At 38.3% G+C, this 24844-nt stretch overlaps 2 protein-coding genes, 1 long non-coding RNA gene and 1 pseudogene across 6 annotated transcripts in view; all 4 read right to left on the bottom strand.

Annotated features, from left to right (window-relative positions):
- The window catches only part of LOC119906777 (collagen alpha-1(XIV) chain-like), a 516646-nt gene that overhangs the window by 60396 nt on the left and 431406 nt on the right, over positions 1 to 24844 (bottom strand). The window lies entirely within an intron of this gene.
- Positions 3817 to 24844, bottom strand: part of LOC119906782 (C-type lectin domain family 6 member A-like) — a 39755-nt gene continuing 18727 nt past the window's right edge. Inside the window, exon 5 of the mRNA XM_038724143.1 lies at positions 3817 to 3995. Within this exon, the coding sequence (XP_038580071.1) occupies positions 3832 to 3995 (164 nt within the window). The 3' untranslated portion in view covers positions 3817 to 3831. The remainder of the gene's footprint in view (positions 3996 to 24844) is intronic.
- Positions 7343 to 10638, bottom strand: LOC119906800. The gene is made up of 2 exons (XR_005445035.1): positions 9954 to 10638; positions 7343 to 7930 (listed from the first exon to the last, which is right to left on the bottom strand). It is a non-coding gene; the product is annotated as an uncharacterized LOC119906800 (long non-coding RNA).
- LOC119906786 overlaps positions 19265 to 24844 on the bottom strand; it is a 17778-nt pseudogene continuing 12198 nt past the window's right edge.

Here is a 24844-nt window from a genome sequence, read left to right as displayed (position 1 = left end):
TAATGTGGTCATATTTCTTTGTTCTGGTTAAAAGCCTGGCAGCTGAGTTCTGGACAGTCTGGATCGATCAATAGATTTTTGGGTTAAACAGGTGAAAAGGCTGTTACAATAATCCAGGCTGATGAATGAAGGCGTGTAAAATGGTCTCGGTGTCCTTAAAAGTTAACATAGATCGAATTTTTGCTATATTTCTAAGTTGATAAAACTGATTGAAATTTAAATTACTATCAACCCAAACACCAAGGTTCTTTGCCACAGCTTAATGTGATTTACTAGGGAACCAGCAGATGGCAGTATTTGATTTGCCATCTGCTGGACCCGATGACAGAAGTATATGTACACCATTTGCCCGATGAAGGTTAGTACCGAAACGTATCGAAATATCAACTTGGTCTGTGAAAGTTACACCCCCTCCCCCTGACTGTGGTGTCGTCAGTAGTTTTACCCACAAAGTCTGTAGCAACCAAAGTATAAACCAATTAGATTCCAGAGTGAATATTGTCTTAGTTTCTTTAGTATTTGTGTCACATGTAGCCTACATTATGCAGGGTGATTGCTGGCTAATATGCGTGTGGCTGCCCAATCTCAAGTTTCTATTTGATCATGTGACGAGACACAGACTCCAAATCCGTGAATAATATATAATTTATTTATAGAGCACTTTTCAAAAACAAGTTACAAAGTGCTTTAACAAGAGCAAATGCAATAAACACTTAAATACATGATAAAAGCAAGAAAACACTTAAGAGCTAAAATACACATAAAGTAAATATAAAGTAGATATAAAATAAAATAAAATCGGTAAAGACTCTCCTATAAAGTATGTTTTAACAGGGACTTAAAACTGACTCAGCAGATCACAGCTACAAACTAGCAGTCATGCCATTCAAACATAAAAGTTGTTTAAAAGACACGGAGAGAAGTACAAAAGGAGAAGGTCGCAAACTCCCAAATTTAGGAGTTTTGGTTTTTACTGAGGACATTGTCAAAGATTTTGCTTAATGCAGGGCTCATCAGATGCCGTTCAAATAGATGAGTACAAGTGCTTTTTCAGTGGATTTGGTGTGGCTGCCTGCCTGGTTGACCCTGACTAAAAGGCTGTCAAGATTTGGCTTAATGCAAGGCTCAAATTTGCCAATATAGGGTTCCCTTCTACGCACGCTGTGGAGCCCAGGGCCCATAACAGCCTGCACTGGGGCCTGTTGTTACTACCTTACGCTACTGCATGTACGCCATTTATATTTGGTTCATGCATCTTGTGTGGATTATATGGATTTTGATTACCAACAAAACCCAAGTGTATAAATGCAACCAAGCAGTCAAGAGCTATGGAAATCTGATTTGACCGTCAGATGCATCCTTCTCTCCAAAACACATTCATAATCTTTCCTCCTCCAAGTGTAACTACATCAGTAAGTGGTCTGTGGAAGAAGCCTATGAGGTTTGTCCTTTATGATCATGGCTTAAATAACACTGAAACAGAAAGGAGCCGTCTTTCCCCTTGTTGTCATGTATGTGACATCTTAGGCTTTTTGAAAACAGGCTGTTGTAATATCCCTCTCTGCAGAGAGGGTAAGTGCACATGTAGTTGTGGATGACTTCCAACCAGACTGTTCACTGTGTAGGGCAGAGGAACAATATCTATGTAATCCAGGTTGTTCAGGATGCAACACAGAATGAACAACTGAAGAAATGTAAAATGTGAGTTGGTCTGATTTGACAAAGTTGATCCCAACACTACACACCCCTCTGTCCTCAAGATAAACAGGAAAGCTCTTTCTCACAGATCCAGTTCTTCTGATCATTAATCTGCTCGTCCATTTCTTGTTTATCGCAGCATGCAGCGTAATAATAGTTGCTGTGCGGGTGTCCTGTTGCCCAGAACCTGTAGGAGAAATAAAATGTTGTCACTCCTGATTATTTTCAATTTGAAGGAAGATTTGGATTTTTTATCATTTTTATTGTGAGTAATAAATGACAATTACATTTTTAATAACGTGTTTAACACATAATTCAGCTTTGTAAATTAATAAAATGTGAAGTATATTTTTTTCATTTGTTTTCATAATTTTAAAAACAACTTCTTTTAACAAAATGAATTGTGAAGGAAACTAAAAACTTTAAAAGCGTCTCACTTAGTGTCAGCGGTGAGTCGTCCACCCATTTCCATCCTGTCCATTCTGTGAACTGTAGACCAATCCAGGAGTCTCCATCCTTGTTCAGCTCAGTGACACATTTCTAGTAGTTGACAAGAGACAATAATCATTTCTCTGTTCATAATTCAGTAATTCTATTGTGGTACATGTGTGATGTCTGAAAAGTCTGAAGGAAAAGAAAATCTGTGGCAACTTTTCAGTTCATCAGTGGTGCATAAATCAGAAACACTCAGAGGACTGATGGAATTCAGCTCCTCTTGTAGAATAACCATTGTTCAGTGGTGGGAAAAGTACTAAATGTTCCTACTTAAGTAAAAGTACAGATACCACACTAAAATGTTACTCAAATAAAAGTCATCCAGTAAAATACTACTCAAGTAAAAGTGAAAAAGTATCTGGATTTAAAAGTTCATAAGTATCAAAAGTAAAAGTACTTTTCAAATCTATTGATCCTACAAAAAGCAACGTATGTTTTTAAATTACTGAAGACAGTGCCGTGTAAAAAGTTCAAGACTTAGGCCAGATAAAAAATCTTGAACTTTTACCAACATGTTTATTTTCAACAAAAATAGACAGCAGTTAGAAAAGAAAAGTTTCAGCGGAGAGGTTCAGAGATGGATGCAAAGTAGAGTCCCATTCTGTTACCAGAACAGAGACCCGAGTTGACATGAAGCCATGTAACAAGTGATTTTCACCTTGTTTTGGACCTCCTTTTATAGCTCTGTTTCTAAGCATTACATCACCTCTTGGCTCTCTTTCCTGCTGCTCCTGGATCTGTGGAAATCCCCAGATATTTGGTGTCTCTTATCATCTTCTGACCTTTCAGCATTTTGGTGGATTGTCACTTTTATTTCACTGACTGTTGCATTCTCGGCCCGGCTACGCTGCTCCCCCTCTCTGTGGCCTTGGCGTGCTTACTGCTGATCATAATATCTCAACCATAACCTGACTTTGTGGAATGTCCTGGTGAGCTGGTGTCTTTTGTGCTGTGTGCTAGAGACAGGGCGTTCTTACTGTGCACTGTCTTACTGTGCTCCCTCACTCTGCTGTGTGTCCTACCTCTGCCCAACAGCACAAATGCTTGCTTACACACACTCAGGTCCTTGTGTTGAGCCCAGGCAGTCAGATACAGAGAGGAGCACATACACACAGAGCTAGAGAGCTTTTACACTGTGGTCTGAACTTTACGTGTCTATATAGAGTATATATTTGTGGCAATGCGTCGTCATAGGAAGCCGACTGGCTGCAGGTCAAAAACAGAAGTAACAGATCACTGGCAGCTACATCTAAGATCACACACTCAGTAACAAACACACTCACCTGTTCCTCTTCGTTGTTTATGATCACCAGATCTGCTCCTTACTTTGACAGTCACTTCTGCTGTTATACCAAGTTTTCTCCTCATTGATTTAAAGTAACAGCTGAATCCAAATCTCTTCCATCCTTCAGGACACCACTTCCCTTCATGTCAAATGAGTGTTAAAAGATGGATTTCATGTCATTCATTGTTAAATTGATAAAACTTGTTGTTTGACTTTCTTCTTAAATATCTTTCTTGCCTGCCACTTGTTGTTTACTCTATAAATACACTCAGGTTTTTCTCATTTCTAACAGAAATAAACAGAGAAAACAGTTCAACAGGATAAAATAATTAAAATGAAAATCAATGGCAAAGTCAAGTTATATCAAGTGAACTGGTGTGATGCTGGTGTTCACTGTTAGTTTTTAAACTTTTCTCAACATCAAGTTTGTCCTTCAGCTGCTTTACTTCATCCTGTAACTGGCTGTGATTTTTCCTCAGTGTCTCGTAACTGCTCTGTAACTGACTGATGTTGACTGCTGTGTCATGAGAAAAAACAACAAGAGATAAAAGAGTCAGACAATTTCAAAATATTTATGCTCAATTAGCAGTGTGAAGTTAGATCCTGTGTATTTTGGTATTTGTTCTTTTTTACATTTACATTTACTCATTTGGCAGACACTTTTATCCAAAGCGACTTACATTTGAGGAACAACAAGCATCAACAGAGCATCAACTACAGATCTACAACTGACTATACATACTAGTAAGAGCAATAAATGCTAGTAAGAGCTCACAGTACATATCACATTAATGGGGTAAATATCTAGGGAAGGAAGTAAGAGTTACAAAAAGTGCAATCAATACAAGATCATTGTAGGGATAGAAGAAAAAGAGCACAGGAAGTGCATGTTAGAGATGTTACACGAGGAAGTGTTCTCGAAAGAGATGAGATTTCAAGAGCTTCTTGAAGGTTTTAAAAACCTTTCTTACCTGAAATTTGTCCCTGCAGCTCGCTGTAGTTGTTGTTCAGTTTGTCGTATCTGGTCTGCAGCTGGTCTTTTTCCAAAGTGACTGAAATATCTGGTGAGAAGCACAACAACATAAGAAACACACCAACAACCAAATCATTTGCCTCAAACTAAAGACAGAATTGCATTACTTTCTCTGCATATTTTAATGTTCTATGATAAAACACCTTTCGTGTTATCAGACCATCCAAAGCGCTTTACATGTTACATTCACACTCGTTCATCACAATGTGGTGTTCAGTATCATCCCAAAGGACACTTTGACATGCAGACTAGAGGAACCTTCCGATTAGTGGGCGACCCTCTTTACCTCCTGAGCCACAGCCGTCCCAAAAAACATCAAGTAACTATAAAGAGGTTTTTGTTTTTTTAGCTATGGGGTATATTTTGTTTTCAGAGATGTTGTCTATATGTTTTTAAACAATAAGTACAGACTCATATGCACTATGTTCATTGACATCTAATCCTCTCAGAACTGGCTCTGAAGTAATTCCCCTCCTAGCGTGACTGCAGTGTAAAAATTATGGACATGAAAACAACAGTCTTTGTTGTGTGCAAAATTTTTTTCTTAAGTTCAGCCAAAGCTAGAATGAGGCTTCATTAGTCTGAGTTAACCAGAATGAAAGTTTACTTGTTTTTGTAAAATGTTCCCACTTTGTTTCCACGGACTGTGTTTCTTTACTGAGCTGTGCGGTGGAAGGATGCTGCCGAGACACAACACTGGCAATAACCCAACCTGTTACTAGGATCAAGATACCTGTTTGATTTTTATAACTCAGACTGCTGTGATCTCATAATAACTTCAGCTGAATGTTAGAATGCATTTTTACACAGAGCTGGCAGGACAAATGATTACAGCGATAAATAAATCTTTCAGCATGCATGTGGCAGGTCAGTATTATATGAAGATGAACAAAAAATAAGAACCTATCCTTTAAAGTCTGAAGCTGGTGCTCAGACAAAACCAGACCGTCTCAACCTCCTCCAGCTTGATTCATTAGATCTGGTTGTGGAGAACTGGAAAGTACATTTTAGTGTAACTGAGCAAACTTTGGTGGAAAACATTAATAAATGTGCTTCATAGACCAGTTGCAGCAGTTTTTCTGCATTGTGAACAGGTTCAGTATTTGGTTGTCAGTAGTTGTGGGGTGTATTTTATCTTACAACGTATGTATAGGAGGATGATTCCAGTTATGGTCAGAAAGCACAGCACTCCAAGACAAAATGCAGCAGCTCTGAAAGGCCTGCTTTGGACGGCTGGAGGATGATTCTCAGTGTGCGGTCCTAAAGTGGCAAAGCACACAGAGAGCGGGTTCATTAAAGGAAAACAACATGCGTCATGTTATCATTCCCCACACATAACATTTTAGTCAACAGCTTCACTGCCTTCATCTGTGGTTGTTCAACATCTGTATACAACTGTGAAATGTAGTATTAACATTTTAACAAATCATATAAAGACTGTTGTGTTGACCAATTATTATTGTGATGTAAACAATATGAACCGATCTGAGATGTAGAGTTTTAAAGGACAATTAAAATGCACAACTGACTCATAACTAAAAGCTGTTAAACTGACTTTACATCGTCTCCTCTTGAGTCTCTCTCGGCTCTGTATTAATAACTTCTTCCTGTTATTAATACAGAGCTGAGAGACGTACATAAATAGAAACAAACATAGACGCTAATGGGCTGCAGTTCAACAGCATTAGTCCAACATGATTCAAACAGATGATCACACAAACAAGATAAACATTATTTTTTTACATCATAGATTTGTCATAATTTCTCACTTGCCTCCGTCGTGTGACTGAAGATCAGTGTGATCATCTTTGATATCGTCTGTACTCTCGTAGATAGCCACCGTTCTTTCTTCCCACTCTACGTTGTCCTCCTGCACCTTTCTGTTGTATCTCACCTTCTTTGAGAAATCTGGTTTGGCATAAATATCTGAGGACATCTTGAGAGGACTGAGACAGTTGAACAGTAGCTGCACTTCACTTCCTGTAACTGTTCTGTGTGGATTGGTTACTATGCTGCTGTAAACCTTCAATGTGTACAAGTATACTCTGCAGTACTAACTGTAGTAGATATACTACTGTACCGGTGCTGCTGTCAGTCTTGCATGACGGCTTCTGTCTGGTTTCAGTAGAGAACAATGAGGAAGTAGCAGCAATGAAACACACACTCACTTTTATTCATTTGACTCTTTTAGATCCAGTTTTTTTTGTATCTTCAGTTAGATGACTGTGTTGTATTATATTAATACATGGGTAAAAATGAAAATTATAAAGGATAGAATTTGGAGATGCAAGGTTTTCATTCAGCAACAACAATATGTATGTATTAATAGACCTAACCACATTTTTTCACACCTGTCCCACCTTGTTTACCCCACCCACACACACACACACACACACACACACACACACACACACACACACACACACACACACACACACACACACACACACACCACACACACACATACATACATACATACATACATACATACATACAGAGCAGATTAACAGTTTGGCCAAAACAGGAAATGTCAGTCATTTTCTACAGAAAAACTGAAATCATTTCCCAACCAAGTTGTAATGTTTAACAAAGTTACAGTGACAATCATAACCCTATGACGATTGATTAGAATACATATCCTGCTTTGGAACAAGGTCTTAGAGCTTCTGACTGTCAATACATGATTTAACAACATACTTTTACTACTGTGGGGCAGATTGAAACTGAAAATGACTTTGACGCCCTCACATTTCTATTACTGCCACCATCTGGCCAGTTCTTCCAATGGTACAAAGGAAACCCTAAAATATAAAATCAACTTTATGCACCACACTAAATGAACTTGATTATGACCTTTCTGTAAGTACCCTCAGGACAAACTCATTACTCTGAGAATAGCATGAAAGTTAGTATGAGTTTAACATGATAATGTAACATGATGGTATTTAGTAATGTCATGAACATTTGGGCCTTATTGTATGTTTACATTTTGCACTTCTAAGTAATGTTAAAGCACCTTCATTCACCACAGTGGATGCATCTTTTTCTAGCATTACCCTCAGGACAAACTGGACGTGTTTAACTTGACTACTGTGAGAATAGCATGAAAGTCAGTATGAGACTTCTAACATGGTGTTAATAAGTCATGAACATTTTGTGATTGCCTTTATTATGTAGTTTTTAAGGGAGGACAGCAGGAACTATGGATAAAGAGAGGGAGAAATGCTGTGCATTAAAGGTCCTTTCAAATCCATTACATCACAGTTACATGGCACACATGTTGGCCTCCATGATCTCCAGGAAACTCTCAATAGATCTGTTTCTCAGAGAGCCATTGATTGGATCCCGTCATGTTGTTTGTTCCTCGCAGATTATGCTGTGGACCCGCGTCCGACCTCAGGCTTTACATTCACTTGTACCTGCCAGAACCAACAGAAGAAGCACTATATTGGTATAGGGAGAAGCCACAAAGCACATGGAATTATTGATGTATGCAGTTCTTGTGCTCATAATAAGGTGATATGGACTAAAACACCTCTTCATATTTAGTTTCTTTATGTCTTCGTATGTACTCTACAGAAGACAGAAGAGTTTTAAAACATGAAAAAAGATTCTTTTATAATTACAAATTAAAAACAATATTTCAGCATGTTCAGCTTCCAGTGAAGAGGGCAGCACAGAGGAGGATTAATATGAACATGTTGGTGCACTCGTGTGGTGGAGCAGTAGATTACAAGTTCATAATACTGAGCTTTAAAGAGCCAAGATCAGCAGCTTGAACCTCTGTGGCTTTTCACTTCTTAAATATGAACCAAAATTCAAGTTCAGAATGTGGTGGAACAAATCATTTCAAATTCAGATCTTTTTATTTGATTATGTACTGGGATTCAGAAAAAATGTTACAAATTTAAAACAAAAATACTACACACAGCTACACACCACGCACAACATGTTGCATTGATGTCAAATTAAAACTATGGGTTGAATTGTTTAGTGATAATTATTGTATGAACACTGTAGGCCTCACCCAGGGCTAATTTACAATAAAATATTTAACATTACCTGGAAACACAATTGAGATGGAGTGGTGTATAAAGACCTTACATAATGAACTGTTTTTATTGCATTGCCTCCCGCAAAACTGAACATTATTACTTGAGCTGAGAGCAAACTAACTTTACATGCTAACAGTACACTATTTTGGCAGTTATTCATCATTTAGTAATACTGTTACACCAATGAAAGATGCTAAAAGGTCTACATTAATACATATAAGTCAACTGTAAAACACTGTTAGATTAGACATCATCACAAGCAGGAAATATGTTTTCCTAAAAACATACTAGCTGTTTGTGACCTTCTTGCCACAGCTCGCATTGATGTGCCATCCTGGATGAGCTGCACCACCTGAGCCACTTGTGTGGGTTGTAGACTCCGTCTCATGCTACCACTAGAGTGAAAGCACCGCCAGCATTCAAAAGTGACCAAAACATCAGCCAGGAAGCATAGGAACTGAGAAGTGGTCTGTGGTCACCACCTGCAGAACCACTCCTTTATTGGGGGTGTCTTGCTAATTGCCTATAATTTCCACCTGTTGTCTTTTCCATTTGCACAACAGCATGTGAAATTGATTGTCAATCAGTGTTGCTTCCTAAGTGGACAGTTTGATTTCACAGGAGTGTGACTGACTTGGAGTTACATTGTGTTGTTTAAGTGTTCCCTTTATTTTTTTGAGCAGTGTATACTGTCCTCTTCCTGTTGCAGCTGGTTGTTTTGTTTAGTTTAGCGTCCGCTGGAACTAAACAACGTGAGCTACACTGCAAGCAATGATGATAGTCCAGAGAGAGTGACACTACATGTGACTGTTATTAAGATTAAACATATTTGGGACTTTGTATGGATTGTGCAGAATTATCCTTCCTCTTCTACACAGAGCGACAGGAGCATGAACCTGTGTTGACTAGCTTTATTGTGCTTCCCAAAAAGTCTCTCGGACAAAATAAATGAAAGTCAAGTTTTTATAAAATACATGGACATACACCTGTTGTGTTATCAAACTGAAATTATTTTAATTTGAATTAAAAACTAAATTCCTTACATCGTATGAAGACTCCAGCCAAAATCAGAAGATACATCACTCCTAGAGTTGCAGCAGTAAAACAACTTATTTTGACACAATTCTTTGGAGTCTGTGATCCTACAGAGACAAAATGCAAAGATAGTATTTTCATTATGTTTGAAGTTTGAAGTGGCCACTATGAACTGTGTAGTTTTAGTTATTGTCATTTTCTCAGTAAGGAAAATTACTCTTGTGGCACCAGATTTCATCACCAACACACCTGATAATGACCCATAGTGAATAGTGACTGATTGATGAACTCAATATCTAATCTTTATATAGCTACACAAAAATGCACATTAACTTTTTAATTTCAGACTTACTTGCTTTTTGTGACCCAGGATCAGCGTGATGCTCTTCAGCCTCTGAGATCTCCACCTCATTCTCCTTTCTTGCTCCTCTGTTCTCATGAACTCTTCTTGAATATCTCACATTCAAGCTTGAATCCGGTACAGCAAGAATACTTGCAGACATTTTGAAATATTTTAAACTTTACTAAACCGTTTCACTGTCTGCTTGTTTCTCTTTGAGGTGGGTGGACTTCACCACAGGAAGTGACAGCAGGACAAACCACTAACACAGAAGCACACCAAAACATATTTGTTACTGTTAATTGACGAACCCCACTAGACTTAAACCTGACTTAAATTTAGGCATAAACTATCTAGAAGTATATTTGAAGCTGAAAAAGAAAGGGTTTATTTTTTCTCAGTAACATTGAGGAAATGCAAGGTTTTCATTCAACAGCAGTATGTGGTCTAATCACACATTCGTGCATAGCTGCATTCATGGTTTCACATACCATTTACCCACACATGCCTCTCTGACACAGGAAATGTCATGTTTTGACCGGAAAAATGTTTTTTTTCTGTCTGGTAGACAAAGTTTTGGTTTAAGTTTTAATGGTTCTATGATGACATTAAACTTAAGATGCTAAGCATCAGCAATTGTGGTGTTGTATTTTTTAAAGCTGTAAACATGTAAACAGGAAAGTCCCACACAACACTATTCCAGCCACGAGTTAGGTAACATTAAATGACTTGATTATGGACAGCTTACTTTCTAGTTCACCAAGACATGCTGTTGTTGTTATGTTAGCTATAGTATATTATAGCTCTTAGCTGTATAGAGTTGTGAGTATCACTGTCTGTAGCTGGGGCGCTGGCTCTAGGACAATCTCGTCCTCTCTGCATGTTAGCTTCACAGCAACCGTAGCAACAGTTTGCTAAACCACAATTTAGCTATCTTTGTGTAGTAACAACATACACAGGGAACAGCAGCAGCTTCAAGAATTCTCAACCATAATATGTCATTTTAAAGTTTAGCTAGGTTTAGAGGAAGGACAGTGTTAAATATGTACATTATGGGACTCCTCACAAGTATTTGAAAACAGGCTGTTGTAATATCCCTCTCTGCAGAGAGGGTAAGTGCACATGTAGTCGTGTGGATGACTTCCAACCAGACTGTTCACTGTGTAGGGCAGAGGAACAATATCTATGTAATCCAGGTTGTTCAGGATGCAACACAGAATTAAAGCTGCAAGCAGCGTTGGGCGGGCCCTCGCACTTGTAGCGCGTCCGCGCGTGAACCGGCCGAGTTGCATATTCTGGAGCTCAGCCGGTGCGGCTGTGAATTTGTTACGCGGTTCCGACGACGCATGAAGGTGCTATATGTCACTTCCTGTGTCCCCTATGTGGAGCTACATAGCACTTGCCGCTATGAATATAAATCGGTATTGGCGTGTAGATGTCTGCGGGGTGGGAGAGTTATCAAGCACGTAAAGTTTGTGTATTGTACACTGAACAATAATGTACCCAAACAATAAAATAAATTCCTTTTATATTTCCCTGCCTTGTTGTTTATGTGTACATACAGAGGAAGAATGTGAGAACAGCACACATTTCATCGTTACTGTGTTTCTGCTCCAGCCTGCCTAAAAGAAAAGCGTTTTTGGGATTAAATGGACTTTTTTAGCTGCTGCAGTGCAGGATGAACTCAGAATAGACCCATTTCTCACCTTATTATTCTAAACCATGCAACGAAGAAGAAGAAATGCATAATAAATACTGTACAGCATGTAGTCTAATGGACATGACTTGTGTTATAGCTGACTTGGGCAGTGAAATGTTTAATTTTTTTAATTCATGTGGTCATAGTTGTCCACAACTCAAATCAGAATATAAGAAGAAATGTTTTATACCACCTCAAGAAGGCTTCCTATCAGAAAGGTAGGAAGGTATTTCAAATGTACAACTGCAGTACTTAAATCTAAGTAAAGTAATTTCCCTGACATTACTGTGTTACGCATGTAACAGGTTTTATACTTCCTGTGAGTATAATCCAATCAATCTTATTTTCATACTGTATATCCGTTGTGTAATTTGATAAATTGTGTTGTATGTGGTGCTCGCATCGGGTACTACTGAGACTTCATTGCCCTCTTCAGAGAAGACTCTGACTGCAACATGCGTCTTTGTAAAGAGAGAAACAGACAGAAAAAGTCTCTAACTCTGCTTGTCAGCTCGCTCTGCTCCGTTAAAACTGAATTTACCATACAGAATTGAATACGAGTGCACTCCAGATTTAGCTGCAGCCAGCTGACCGTGTGCTTCTCCCTATACCGCAGTTCTGTGTCCATGCATGCAGCAAACTGAAAGCACTGTCTGTCGGAGCGTCTACGTGAAAAGAGAAGGAAGACATTGCTGGTAGTATTGTCTTCAGAGTTGTTAAACACCTCAGCGCACTGAAGGAAGCCATCTGACTGTGTGAGGGGCAAGATCGTTGATGTCTGCAGGCAGAGTAGGAGCTCTCCTGTCTGACTGGTCCACCAATAGCAGAGAAGATGACCCCTTGAGACACAGCCCCTCCTCATTTGCATAATGAGGCAGAAATGCATACAAAAATTTATAAAAGACAGGCAGAAATAAATACCATGGGTGAAAATAAATAAGGTAAATAAATACAAAGGAAGAATAAAACAGACAAAAATATTAAAACACACACATAAATAAATACATTAAAAAAATTAGTAATAAATAAAGTTGAATAAACAAATAAGGTAATTATAACAAAGGTGAATAAGTAAAGGCACTAATTAAAATATAAACATTTATGTCTCCTTGTATAATTTAATTACTACCTACATTTATTTATTTACTTTATTTTTTTGCGTATTTAATTGGATGCTTATTTATTTATTTAGCATTTATTTATTTCTGTATTTATTTCTGGCTGTGTCAGGATCGGTCCTCCATAACGGGGTGGGAGAGTTATCAAGCACGTAAAGTTTGGTTAAGATGTGAGCATGTACACTGAAGTTACAACAACTTCCTGTGTCATGGCGAAGACTTGATCTCTGACGCCACGCCACGGACACACCCATTGACGAAAACTCGCAAATAGCACAACTTTTCATCTTCAATGCCTTTAGAAGGCACAGCACAAATTTGAAGTCGGTCGGACTAAATCCCTAGGAGAGTTCGTTAAAGTACGAAGTGTGTAAATCATCCAAAAATGGCCGTAAAATTCAAAATGGCCGACTTCCTGTTGACTTTAGGCTATGGATTCTTGAGGCTTTTTGTGCGTCTTGATATGATACATGTCCCCAGAAAATTTCGTGCATGTAGGTTGAACGTGAACGAGGGGCTAATTTTTTCCAATTTTCTAGGTGGCGCTAGCGAGTCATTTTGCGACGCCCATGTGTGAAACTTGTAGAATACGAAATTTTTCACCGGTTCTGACATGTTTGCAAATTTTGGTGAGTTTTCGAGAATGTTTAGGCCATGTCAGTTGAGCCTACTTTGCAGAAAAAAGAAAAAAAATATAATCCGAGCAAATTCAATAGGGACCTCACACAGTCGTGCTCGGGCCCTAAATATAATCCGAGCAAATTCAATAGGGACCTCGCACGGTCGTGCTCGGGCCCTAATGAACAACTGAAGAAATGTAAAGTGTGAGTTGGTCTGATTTGACAAAGTTGATCCCAACACTACACACCCCTCTGTCCTCAAGATAAACAGGAAAGCTCTTTCTCACAGATCCAGTTCTTCTTATTATATCCGCTCGTCCATTTTCCTTGTTTATCGCAGCATGCTGCAGCGTAATAATTGCTGTACGGGTGTCCTGTTGCCCAGAACCTGTAGGAGAAATAAAATGTTGTCACTCTTTATTTTAGATTATTTTCAATTTGAAGTAATCTGTTGGATTTCACTTATATGTTTTTTTTATTATTACCATAAATGACAATTACAATTTTAATAACATGTTTAACACATAATTCAGCTTTGTAAATTAATATAATGTGAATTAACATTTTTTTCATTTATTTTCATCTAATTAAAAAAACAAACTTCTTTTAGTAACAAAATGAATTGTGATGGAAACTTTAACTTTAAAAGCGTCTCACTCTAGTGTCAGCGGTGAGTCGTCCACCCATTTCCATTTCCATCCTGTTTGTGTCCGTTCTGTGGCCTGTAGACCAATCCAGGAGTCTCCATCCTTGTTCAGCTCAGTGACACATTTCTAGTAGTTGACAAGAGACAATAATCATTTCTCTGTTCATAATTCAGTAATTCTATTGTGGTACATGTGTGATGTCTGAAAAGTCTGAAGGAAAATGAAAATCTGTGGCAACTTTTCAGTTCATCAGTGGTGCATAAATCAGAAACACTCAGAGGACTGATGGAATTCAGCTCCTCTTGTAGAATAACCATTGTTCAGTGGTGGGAAAAAGTACTAAATGTTCCTACTTAAGTAAAAGTACAGATACCACACTAAAATGTTACTCAAATAAAAGTCATCCAGTAAAATACTACTCAAGTAAAAGTGAAAAAGGACCTGGGTTTAAAAGTTCATGAGTATCAAAAGTAAAAAGTACTTTTCAAAATTGTTGATCCTACAAAAAGCAACGTATCTTTTTAAATTTACTGAAGACAGTGCTGTGTAAAAAAATTCAAGACTTAGGCCAAATAAAAAAGCTTGAACTTTTACCAACATCTTTATTTTCAACAAAAATAGACAGCAGTTAGAAAAGAAAAGTTTCAGCGGAGAGGTTCAGAGATGGATGCAAAGTAGAGTCCCATTCTGTTACCAGAACAGAGACCCGAGTTGACATGAAGCCATGTAACAAGTGATTTTCACCTTGTTTTGGACCTCCTTTTATAGCTCTGTTTCTAAGCATTACATCACCTCTTGGCTCTCTTTCCTGCTGCTCCTGGATCTGTGGAAATCCCCAGATATTTGGTGTCTCTTATCATCTTCTGACCTTTCAGCATTTTGGTGGATTGTCACTTTTATTTAACCTAACTTTAGGTGTCTATATAGAATATATTGGTGGATGTTTTGTAACACAGTTTTCACACAGATCTGCTTCTACATTCCTTCTACAACATGTTTACAGTGAATCACAACGAGGAAAACTGAGTGGCAAGATGACAGGTGGATGTTTCCTTTTCTGTGTGGGGGATTAGCCTGCGTTATTGCTCTGCTGCTGTGGTAGTTTCCCCTTCAGACCGTCTGACAGACACAGAAGCACGTTTGGGACTGTATGTTAGGATGAGACAAGGAGGTGGAAACTAAAACTACCTGAAAACACTTTCAGGCAGAAATCTCACCACAAATGTGAACTTCAGCACCTCCGATAAAGCTCACAGACCCAAACAGAGCCAGTTTGCTCCTCAGTTTTTAGATGCTTATAATGCAAAACTCTGCTGAAACATTGTTTTTGAAGTTTTCTCTTTCAAATTTATAACCTTAGTCTCAGAGAATATTCAAGTGTTTTTTTGTCTTCGCTCCGTAATGTTTTTTATTTCCACCTACAATGGCCCTAATGCATCGTCATAGGAAGCCGACTGGCTGCAGGTCAGAAACAGAAGTAACAGATCACTGGCAGCTACATCTAAGATCACACACTCAGTAACAAACACACTCACCTGTTCCTCTTCGTTGTTTATGATCACCAGATGTGCTCCTTTCCTTTGACAGTCACTTCTGCTGTTATACCAAGTTTTCTCCTCATTGGATTTAAAGTAACAGCTGCATCCAAATCTCTTCCATCCTTCAGGACAACACTTCCCTTCATGTCAAATGAGTGTTAAAAGATGGATTTCATGTCATTCATTGTTAAATTGATAAAACTTGTTGTTTGACTTTCTTCTTAAATATCTTTCTTGCCTGCCACTTGTTGTTTACTCTATAAATACACTCAGGTTTTGTCTCATTTCTAACAGAAATAAACAGAGAAAACAGTTCAACAGGATAAAATAATTAAAATGAAAATCAATGGCAAAGTCAAGTTATATCAAGTGAACTGGTGTGATGCTGGTGTTCACTATTAGTTTTTAAACTTTTCTCACCATCAGGTTTGTCCTTCAGCTGCTTTACTTCATCCTGTAACTGGCTGTGATTTTTCCTCAGTGTCTCGTAACTGCTCTGCAACTGACTGATGTTGACTGCTGTGTCATGAGAAAAAACAACAAGAGATAAAAGAGTAAGACAATTTCAAAATATTTATGCTCAATTAGCAGTGTGAAGTTAGATCCTGTGTATTTTGGTATTTGTTCTTTTTTTACATTTACATTTACTCATTTGGCAGACACTTTTATCCAAAGCGACTTACATTTGAGGAACAACAAGCATCAACAGAGCATCAACTACAGATCTACAACTGACTATACATACTAGTAAGAGCAGCAATAAATGCTAGTAAGAGCTCACAGTACATATCACATTAATGGGGTAAATATCTAGGGAAGGAAGTAAGAGTTACAAAAAGTGCAATCAATACAAGATCATTGTAGGGGATAGAAGAAAAAGAGCACAGGAAGTGCATGTTAGAGATGTTACACGAGGAAGTGTTCTCGAAAGAGATGAGATTTCAAGAGCTTCTTGAAGGTTTTAAAAACCTTTCTTACCTGAAATTTGTCCCTGCAGCTCGCTGTAGTTGTTGTACAGTTTGTCGTATCTGGTCTGCAGCTGGTCTTTTTCCATCTGGTGAGAAGCACAACAACATAAGAAACACACCAACAACACCAAATCATTCTGCATTTCCAAACAATTCATGCCTATGAAGCGGCATATAGAGCATGATCTGCCTCTATATTTCTTTAAAAGTTGACTCAGTCCCTTCTGTCCTCTTCTTGTTGCAGTTGTTGGTTTCTTTCAGTTTATTATCAGTGTCTGCTGGAACTACACAAACTGAGCTACAATGCAAGAAATGATGATAGTCCAGAGAGCTTATATGTGATATTCAGATGAGAACAAACATCTTTAGAGCAGTGCTCACCTAACTATATAAATTCTGTTTGTCTTCCTCTTCTGCACAGATCAACAGGTGTATGAACCTGTGTTGATTAGCTTTAGTGCTTTTACCTAAAAAGTCTCTTGGACAAAACTACAGCAGAAAGTCACATGAAGTATTGATAAAATACATGTTCATGCACCTGTTATGTTATCTAACAGAGAATAAAAGGTTTTTAACTTTACAAAACACAGAGAGGGATTCAAGTTATGAGACTTTGGATTTAAAACATAATTCCTCACAGCGTATGAAGACTCCAGCCAATATCAGAAGATACATCACTCCCAGAGTCGCTGCAGTAAAACACCTTCTTCTGACACGATTCTTTGGAGTCTGAGGTCCTACAGAGACAAAATACAGAGAGAACATTTAAATTATTCTTGTTTGAAGTTTGAAGTGGCCGCTGTGAACTGTGGAGTTTCATAGTGGCACATTGGCTGCATTACCGTAACCAGCTATGAGGTAACCGAGGTGCGGACCTCTGTAATTATATGTAGGCTATAACCTATCAATAGAAAAAAATCTAATAACAACTATTGATAACACGATCAACTTAAATGAAGGCTTCAGGACCCTGAGGACGCAGCAGATTACACTGTCAAACCCTTATTTCAACTTGACAAACTGTTTCTCTCATTAGAAGCACATTAAAACGGCGTGCGCGCACTAACTGAGAGCCCCGCTCTGAATTCAGCAGTAACCTGCTGTTTTTTATGTTGTCATATAGTAACAATAGTGGCCATTATGCAGTCTGCACATGTCATTCCAACAAAGTCCTGTGATGCCAGTTGTAGGCTGTCAGATACATTTAGCCTGATACATGTTGTGAAGATTAGTATAGCAAGATTTCCCTGTTTGCACGACCTGATCATAGCGTGTCTGTCTGTATCTCTTATTTTATACAATTTTAGTGAGCCAAGCTGTGGAGAGAAAGACCTTGATGAACAGCCTGTGGTTAGTGTGTTCTTAACCAACCACAGTGCTTTGCCCACTTCCTGGTTTGAGCCTTCATTACACACACACACACACACACACACACACACACAGAGGAAAAGAACAAATTCAGCTTTAATAAAAGTATTTTTTGCCAACAGGTCCCTTTGTAGGCCTGTGTTTTTCATTATAGATCATTAGTTTGTGTAACTTGTGTGATTTTGGTGTGAATTTCTGTAAATAAGCTCTATTAAAAGAAACAAAGTCTGGACCTCACTAATTTCTAAACCCTGGTTACGGCCTGACAGGCTGAGTCAGCATTCACAGCCTGTGTTCTTCTACAAACAAACACTTGTATCTCCTCCCACAGTTTGATGTAAAAACGTAAGTGGATGACATCATCAATAGAGTGAAGCAGCCTTGGAAAATCTTCTTAAAATCTTCTCTTTAACTCGCCGTCATGCCAACAATTTTCACTGTTGACACACAAATAGTTTTTGATATCTTTGTGGGGATGTTCATGCACACAGGCTAGTTTTGCTGTCATTGTCCAGACTTGCACAGTCTGTTTCACTAACAGATTGAGGATTTTAGTCACGGGACGTCTGGATCTCAAGTTATCAGAGAAACAGGCTCAGCAACGCCAGCTATCGCTCTGCCGTCGCAGAAAAGCGTCAGAATTTCAACATCTTTCAAACATTATTGGTATTATTCAAGCCAGCAATCAGTTTAGCGTCAGCTTTCAACAGCCCACATTCACTCTGCAGTTTCTTCAGAAACTGGATTCTCTAGTTACTCGTTGTCATTCTGTCAGTAAGAAAATTGACTCTCGTGGCACCAGATTACAGAAACAAGACACCTGATAATGACCCATAGTTAATGGTAACTGATTAATGAATTATACATTTTTATATAGTCACACAAAAATGTACATTAACGTCCTTCTTACAACATCATTTCAGACTTACTTGCTTTTTGTGACCCAGGATCAGCGTGATGCTTTTCATCCTCTGAGATCTCCAGCTGATTCTCCTCTCCCGCTCCTCTGTTGTCTTGAACTCTTCCGGTATATCTCACATTCAAGCTTGAATCTGGTGCAGTGAGAATCCTTGCAGACATTTTGAAACACTGAAAACTTAGTGAACAGCTTCACTGTCTGCTTGTTTGTCTTTGGGTTGGGCAGCTTTCAAAAGAGGAAGTAACAGCAGGACTCACCACTGACACAGATGGACACCACAACATATGTATTATTGAAGACTTGACTTTAATTGAGGCATAAACTACATAAAACTATATTTAAAGCTGAAACATAAAGATGTTTTTTGTCAGTGACACTGAGGAAGTATATGGTTTTCACTCAACAGCAGGTTTGTGCTCACATTCACACATTTGTGCAAAGCTGCATTCATGTTCTCCATATAGTTTATTCACACATGCATCTCTGACACAGGAAATGTGATGTGTTGACCAGTTATTTTTGTTCTGCCTAGTAGATGAAATGACATGAAATTTTAATGGTTCAATGATGATAATAAACCTAAGATGTTAAACACATAACTGTTCTCTTGTAATTTTATGAAGAAAACAAAAGAGATGATTGAATATCATCCTTACTGACACACATACAGGGGAGGTGACTTATTATCAGTTCATGCATCTTGTGTGGATTTGATATCTTTTGATTAGCAAAACAGCCCAAGTATAAATGCAACTAAGCATGAAAGATGGATTGAAATCTGATTCAAAATCAGGTGTATTCTTCTCTCCAAAACACATTCATAATCTTTCCTCCTCCCAAGTGTAACTACATCAGTAAGTGGTCTGTGGAAGAAGCCTATGAGGTTTGTCCTTTATGATAATGGCTTAAATAACACTGAAACAGAAAGGAGCCGTCTTTCCCCTTGTTGTCATGTATGTGACATCTTAGGCTTTTTGAAAACAGGCTGTTGTAATATCCCTCTCTGCAGAGAGGGTAAGTGCACATGTAGTTGTGTGGATGACTTCCAACCAGACTGTTCACTGTGTAGGGCAGAGGAACAATATCTATGTAATCCAGGTTGTTCAGGATGCAACACAGAATGAACAACTGAAGAAATGTAAAATGTGAGTTGGTCTGATTTGACAAAGTTGATCCCAACACTACACACCCCTCTGTCCTCAAGATAAACAGGAAATCTATTTCTCACAGATCCAGTTCTTCTGATCATTAAATCTGCTCGTCCAATTTCCTTGTTTATCGCAGCATGCAGCGTAATAATAGTTGCTGTGCGGGTGTCCTGATGCCCAGAACCTGTAGGAGAAATAAAATGTTGTCACTCCTGATTATTTTCAATTTGAAGGAAGCTGTTGGATTTCACTTGAAATATTTTTATTGGCAGTAATAAATGACAATTTAACTTTTAATAATGTTTTTAGCTCATAATTCAGTTCTGTAAATTAATATGATGTGATTTTTGTTGTTGTTTTCATCCTAATTTAAAAACATACTTATCTTATTAACAAATGGACTTGTGATGGAAACAAACAACTTTTAAAACTTCTCACAATTCTGTCAGCGGCGAGTCGTCCACCCATTCCCATTTCTGTCCTGTTTGTACCCGTAGACCAATCCAGGAGTCTCCACCCTTGTTCAGCTCAACGACAAATTTCTAGGATTTGACAAGAGACAAAATAATTTCTGTTCATAATTCTTAATTCAAAACTGGTTGAATACAGCATTGTAAGTTACAGTGAATCACAACGAGGAAAACTGAGTGGCAAGATGACAGGTGGATGTTTCCTTTTCTGTGTGGGGGATTAGCCTGCGTTATTGCTCTGCTGCTGTGGTAGTTTCCCCTTCAGACCGTCTGACAGACACAGAAGCACGTTTGGGACTGTATGTTAGGATGAGACAAGGAGGTGGAAACTAAAACTACCTGAAAACATTTCAGGCAGAAATCTCAGCACAAATGTGAACTTCAGCACCTCCGATAAAGCTCACAGACCCAAACAGAGCCAGTTTGCTCCTCAGTTTTTAGATGGTTATAATGCAAAACTCTACTGAAACATTGTTTTTGAAGTTTTCTCTTTCAAATTTATAACCTTAGTCTCAGAGAATATTCAAGGTTTTTTTGTCTTCGCTCCGTAATGTTTTTTTTTCCACCTACAATGGCCCTAATGCATCGTCATAGGAAGCCGACTGGCTGCAGGTCAAAACAGAAGTAACAGATCACTGGCAGCTACATCTAAGATCACACACTCAGTAACAAACACACTCACCTGTTCCTCTTTGTTGTTTATGATCACCAGATCTGCTCCTTTCTCTTGACAGTCACTTCTGCTGTAATACCAAGTTTTCTCTCATTGGATTTAAAGTAACAGCTGCATCCAAATCTCTTCCATCCTTCAGGGCACCACTTCCCTTCATGTCAATGATGTTAAAAGATGGATTTCATGTCATTTAAATTGATTAAACCATGTTTCACTTTCTTCTTAAAGATCTTTCTTGCCTGCCACTTGTTGTTTGCTCTATAAAAGTAATGGCAAAGTCAAGTTAGATCAAGTGAATTAGTTTGATGCTGGTGTTCATTGTTCATCACCTTCAATTTTATCCTTCAGCTGCTTTACTTCATTCTGTAACTGACTGTTGTTGACTGTCATTTCTTGAGGAAAAACAATAAGAGATAAAAGTCTTTAGAATATTTTAAAATATGTATTCTTAATAAGCAGTCTGAAGTTAGATGCTGTGTATTTTGGTATTTGCTTATTTTGTTTTGAAACCCCGAGACCTGATCCCGATAAGCGGATGAAGGTGGATGGACGGTTTTTAAACCTTTCTTACCTGAAATTTGTCCCTGCAGTTCGCTGTAGTTGTTGTTCAGTTTGTCGTATCTGGTCTGCAGCTGGTCTTTTCCGAAGTGACTGAAATATCTGGTGAGAAGCACAACAACATAAGAAACACACCAACAACACCAAATCATTTGCCTCAAACTAAAGACAGAATTGCATTACTTTCTCTGCATATTTTAATGTTCTATGATAAAACACCTTTCGTGTTATCAGACCATCCAAAGCGCTTTACATGTTACATTCACACTCGTTCATCACAATGTGGTGTTCAGTATCATCCCAAAGGACACTTTGACATGCAGACTAGAGGAACCTTCCGATTAGTGGGCGACCCTCTTTACCTCCTGAGCCACAGCCGTCCCAAAAAACATCAAGTAACTATAAAAGAGGTTTTTGTTTTTTTAGCTATGGGGTATATTTTATTTTCAGAGACGTTGTCTATGTGTTTTTAAACAAAGTACAGACTCATATGCACTATGTTCATTGACATCTAATCCTCTCAGAACTGGCTCTGAAGTAATTCCCCTCCTAGCGTGACTGCAGTGTAAAAATTATGGACATGAAAACAACAGTCTTTGTTGTGTGCAAAAAAATTTTCTTAAGTTCAGCCAAAGCTAGAATGAGGCTTCATTAGTCTGAGTTAACCAGAATGAAAGTTTACTTGTTTTTAGTAAAATGTTCCCACTTTGTTTCCACGGACTGTGTTTCTTTACTGAGCTGTGCGGTGGAAGGATGCTGCCGAGACACAACACTGGCAATAACCCAACCTGTTACTAGGATCAAGATACCTGTTTGATTTTTATAACTCAGACTGCTGTGATCTCATAATAACTTCAGCTGAATGTTAGAATGCATTTTTACACAGAGCTGGCAGGACAAATGATTACAGCGATAAATAAATCTTTCAGCATGCATGTGGCAGGTCAGTATTATATGAAGATGAACAAAAAATAAGAACCTATCCTTTAAAGTCTGAAGCTGGTGCTCAAGACAAAACCAGACCGTCTCAACCTCCTCCAGCTTGATTCATTAGATCTGGTTGTGGAGAACTGGAAAGTACATTTTAGTGTAACTGAGCAAACTTTGGTGGAAAACATTTAATAAATGTGCTTCATAGACCAGTTGCAGCAGTTTTTCTGCATTGTGAACAGGTTCAGTATTTGGTTCTCAGTAGTTGAGGGGTGTATTTTATCTTACAACATATGTATAGGAGGATGATTCCAGTTATGGTCAGAAAGCACAGCACTCCAAGACAAATGCAGCAGCTCTGAAAGGCCTGCTTTGGACGGCTGGAGGATGATTCTCAGTGTGCGGTCCTAAAGTGGCAAAGCGCACAGAGAGCGGGTTCATTAAAGGAAAACACATGCGTCATGTTATCATTCCCCACACATAACATTTTACTCAACAGCTTCACTGCCTTCATCTGTGGTTGTTCACATCTGTATACAGCTGTGACATGTAGTATTAACATTTTAACAAATCATATAAAGACTGTTGTTGACCATTATTATTGTGATGTAAAACAAACATGAAGTCTCTGAAATGAAGAGTTTTAAAGGACAATTAAAATGCACAACTGTCTCACAACTAAAAGCTGTTAAACTGACTTTACATCGTCTCCTCTTGAGTCTCTCTCGGCTCTGTATTAATAACTTCTTCCTGTTATGTGGTTGCACTTTGCATTCTTTTGTAAAGCTGTCTTTACTAGAGTTGATGCTTCTCTAGATCTCAGAAATAATTTTTGTTAATTAAACGTTATCATAACCACTGTTGGTAGTAACGTGTTAAAAAAATAATACAGTTACAGTAATGTATTGCTTTTTGCTGTAACGCAGTAATATAATGCATTACTAAAAAAATCAGTAATATCATACCCGTTACAATCTCAGTAACGCGTGTTACAACGCATTTTAACCCAAAATTAAGTCGGTGAATTATTACAAATACAAAACTAACACCGAGAAACATTTCAGCACCAGAAATACAAATCCATGAGTAAGTAAATTATTTCCTGTTACTGGAATCCGAAGGTCGAGATTTAAGCAGGGTGCAAACTACAGGGGAGCTCGGCTCCTCTTAACAAGACGGTAGCTTCCCAGATGGTCATACGTAAATAGATCTCTATAGGCTGTGTGTTTGTACTTTAATGAATTACTTTAATGATCAGAGAGGCTGCTGTCAGTTCATCCTGACCAATCCTGTCAGAGTGTCGGGGGATTCAAATAATCGGTGACATTATGCTGCTGTACCTCGTGTGTAAATGTGCACAGCGTCTTTCTTAATGGGGAAACGATTCATCCTGTTTCACCCAACCAACCCGCTACTTATCAGAAGGTTATTTCTATGACAGAGACCCACCTGATCGTCGGATATAACTCTGCACATCACTAGAACCCACCTGTGCAGACACAGCTTGCTATCAGAATAAAGTTCCCCTTAAACAGAGAAAGTAATGCAAAGTAAAGCAAAAGTAGTTTAAAGCATTACAATTCAGAGACAGTAATATTGTAATTAACCAATTACTTTCAAATGACAGTAACCAGTAATCTGTACTATAATGTATTACATTTTGTAAGTAAGTTGCCCAACACTGACCATAGCCAATATGAATCATGACCAAAACATTAGATCCAGGTTGTGTTCACAAAACTTGGTGGCAATTAAAATTCAGCTAAGGTGGCAGAAGATTTCAGTAACAGAACAGCTGAAATAAGTAATTTATTAGAACATAATCCAACCAGCTACAGGAATACATGCATTACATTATATGGTAGCAACCTTTGTGTTTCCTGTAGTTATTTGGATTATGTTCTGCACTGTAGATAAATAGAAACAAACATAGACGCTAATGGGCTGCAGTTCTGTGGGATTGGAAATCAACGTGTTACAAACTGAGAGTAAACTCAGAGGTCACACATTAGTCCAACATGATTCAAACAGACGATCACACAAACAAGATAAACATTATTTTTTATATCATTGATTTGTCATAATTTCTCACTTACCTCCGTCGTGTGACTGAAGATCAGTGTGATCATCTCTGATATCGTCTGTACTCTCGTAGATAGCCACCTCTCTTTCTTCCCACTCTACGTTGTCCTCCTGCACCTTTCTGTTGTATCTCACCTTCTTTGAGAAATCTGGTTTGGCATAAAT

The sequence above is a fragment of the Micropterus salmoides genome, unplaced genomic scaffold (assembly GCF_014851395.1).
Source record: "Micropterus salmoides isolate LMB-PRFRI ecotype aquatic unplaced genomic scaffold, ASM1485139v1 Ms_hic_scaffold_17, whole genome shotgun sequence".
Lineage (NCBI taxonomy): Eukaryota > Metazoa > Chordata > Actinopteri > Centrarchiformes > Centrarchidae > Micropterus > Micropterus salmoides.
Note: the sequence above shows the minus strand (reverse complement) of the source record. Positions and strands in the feature narration are given on the sequence as shown.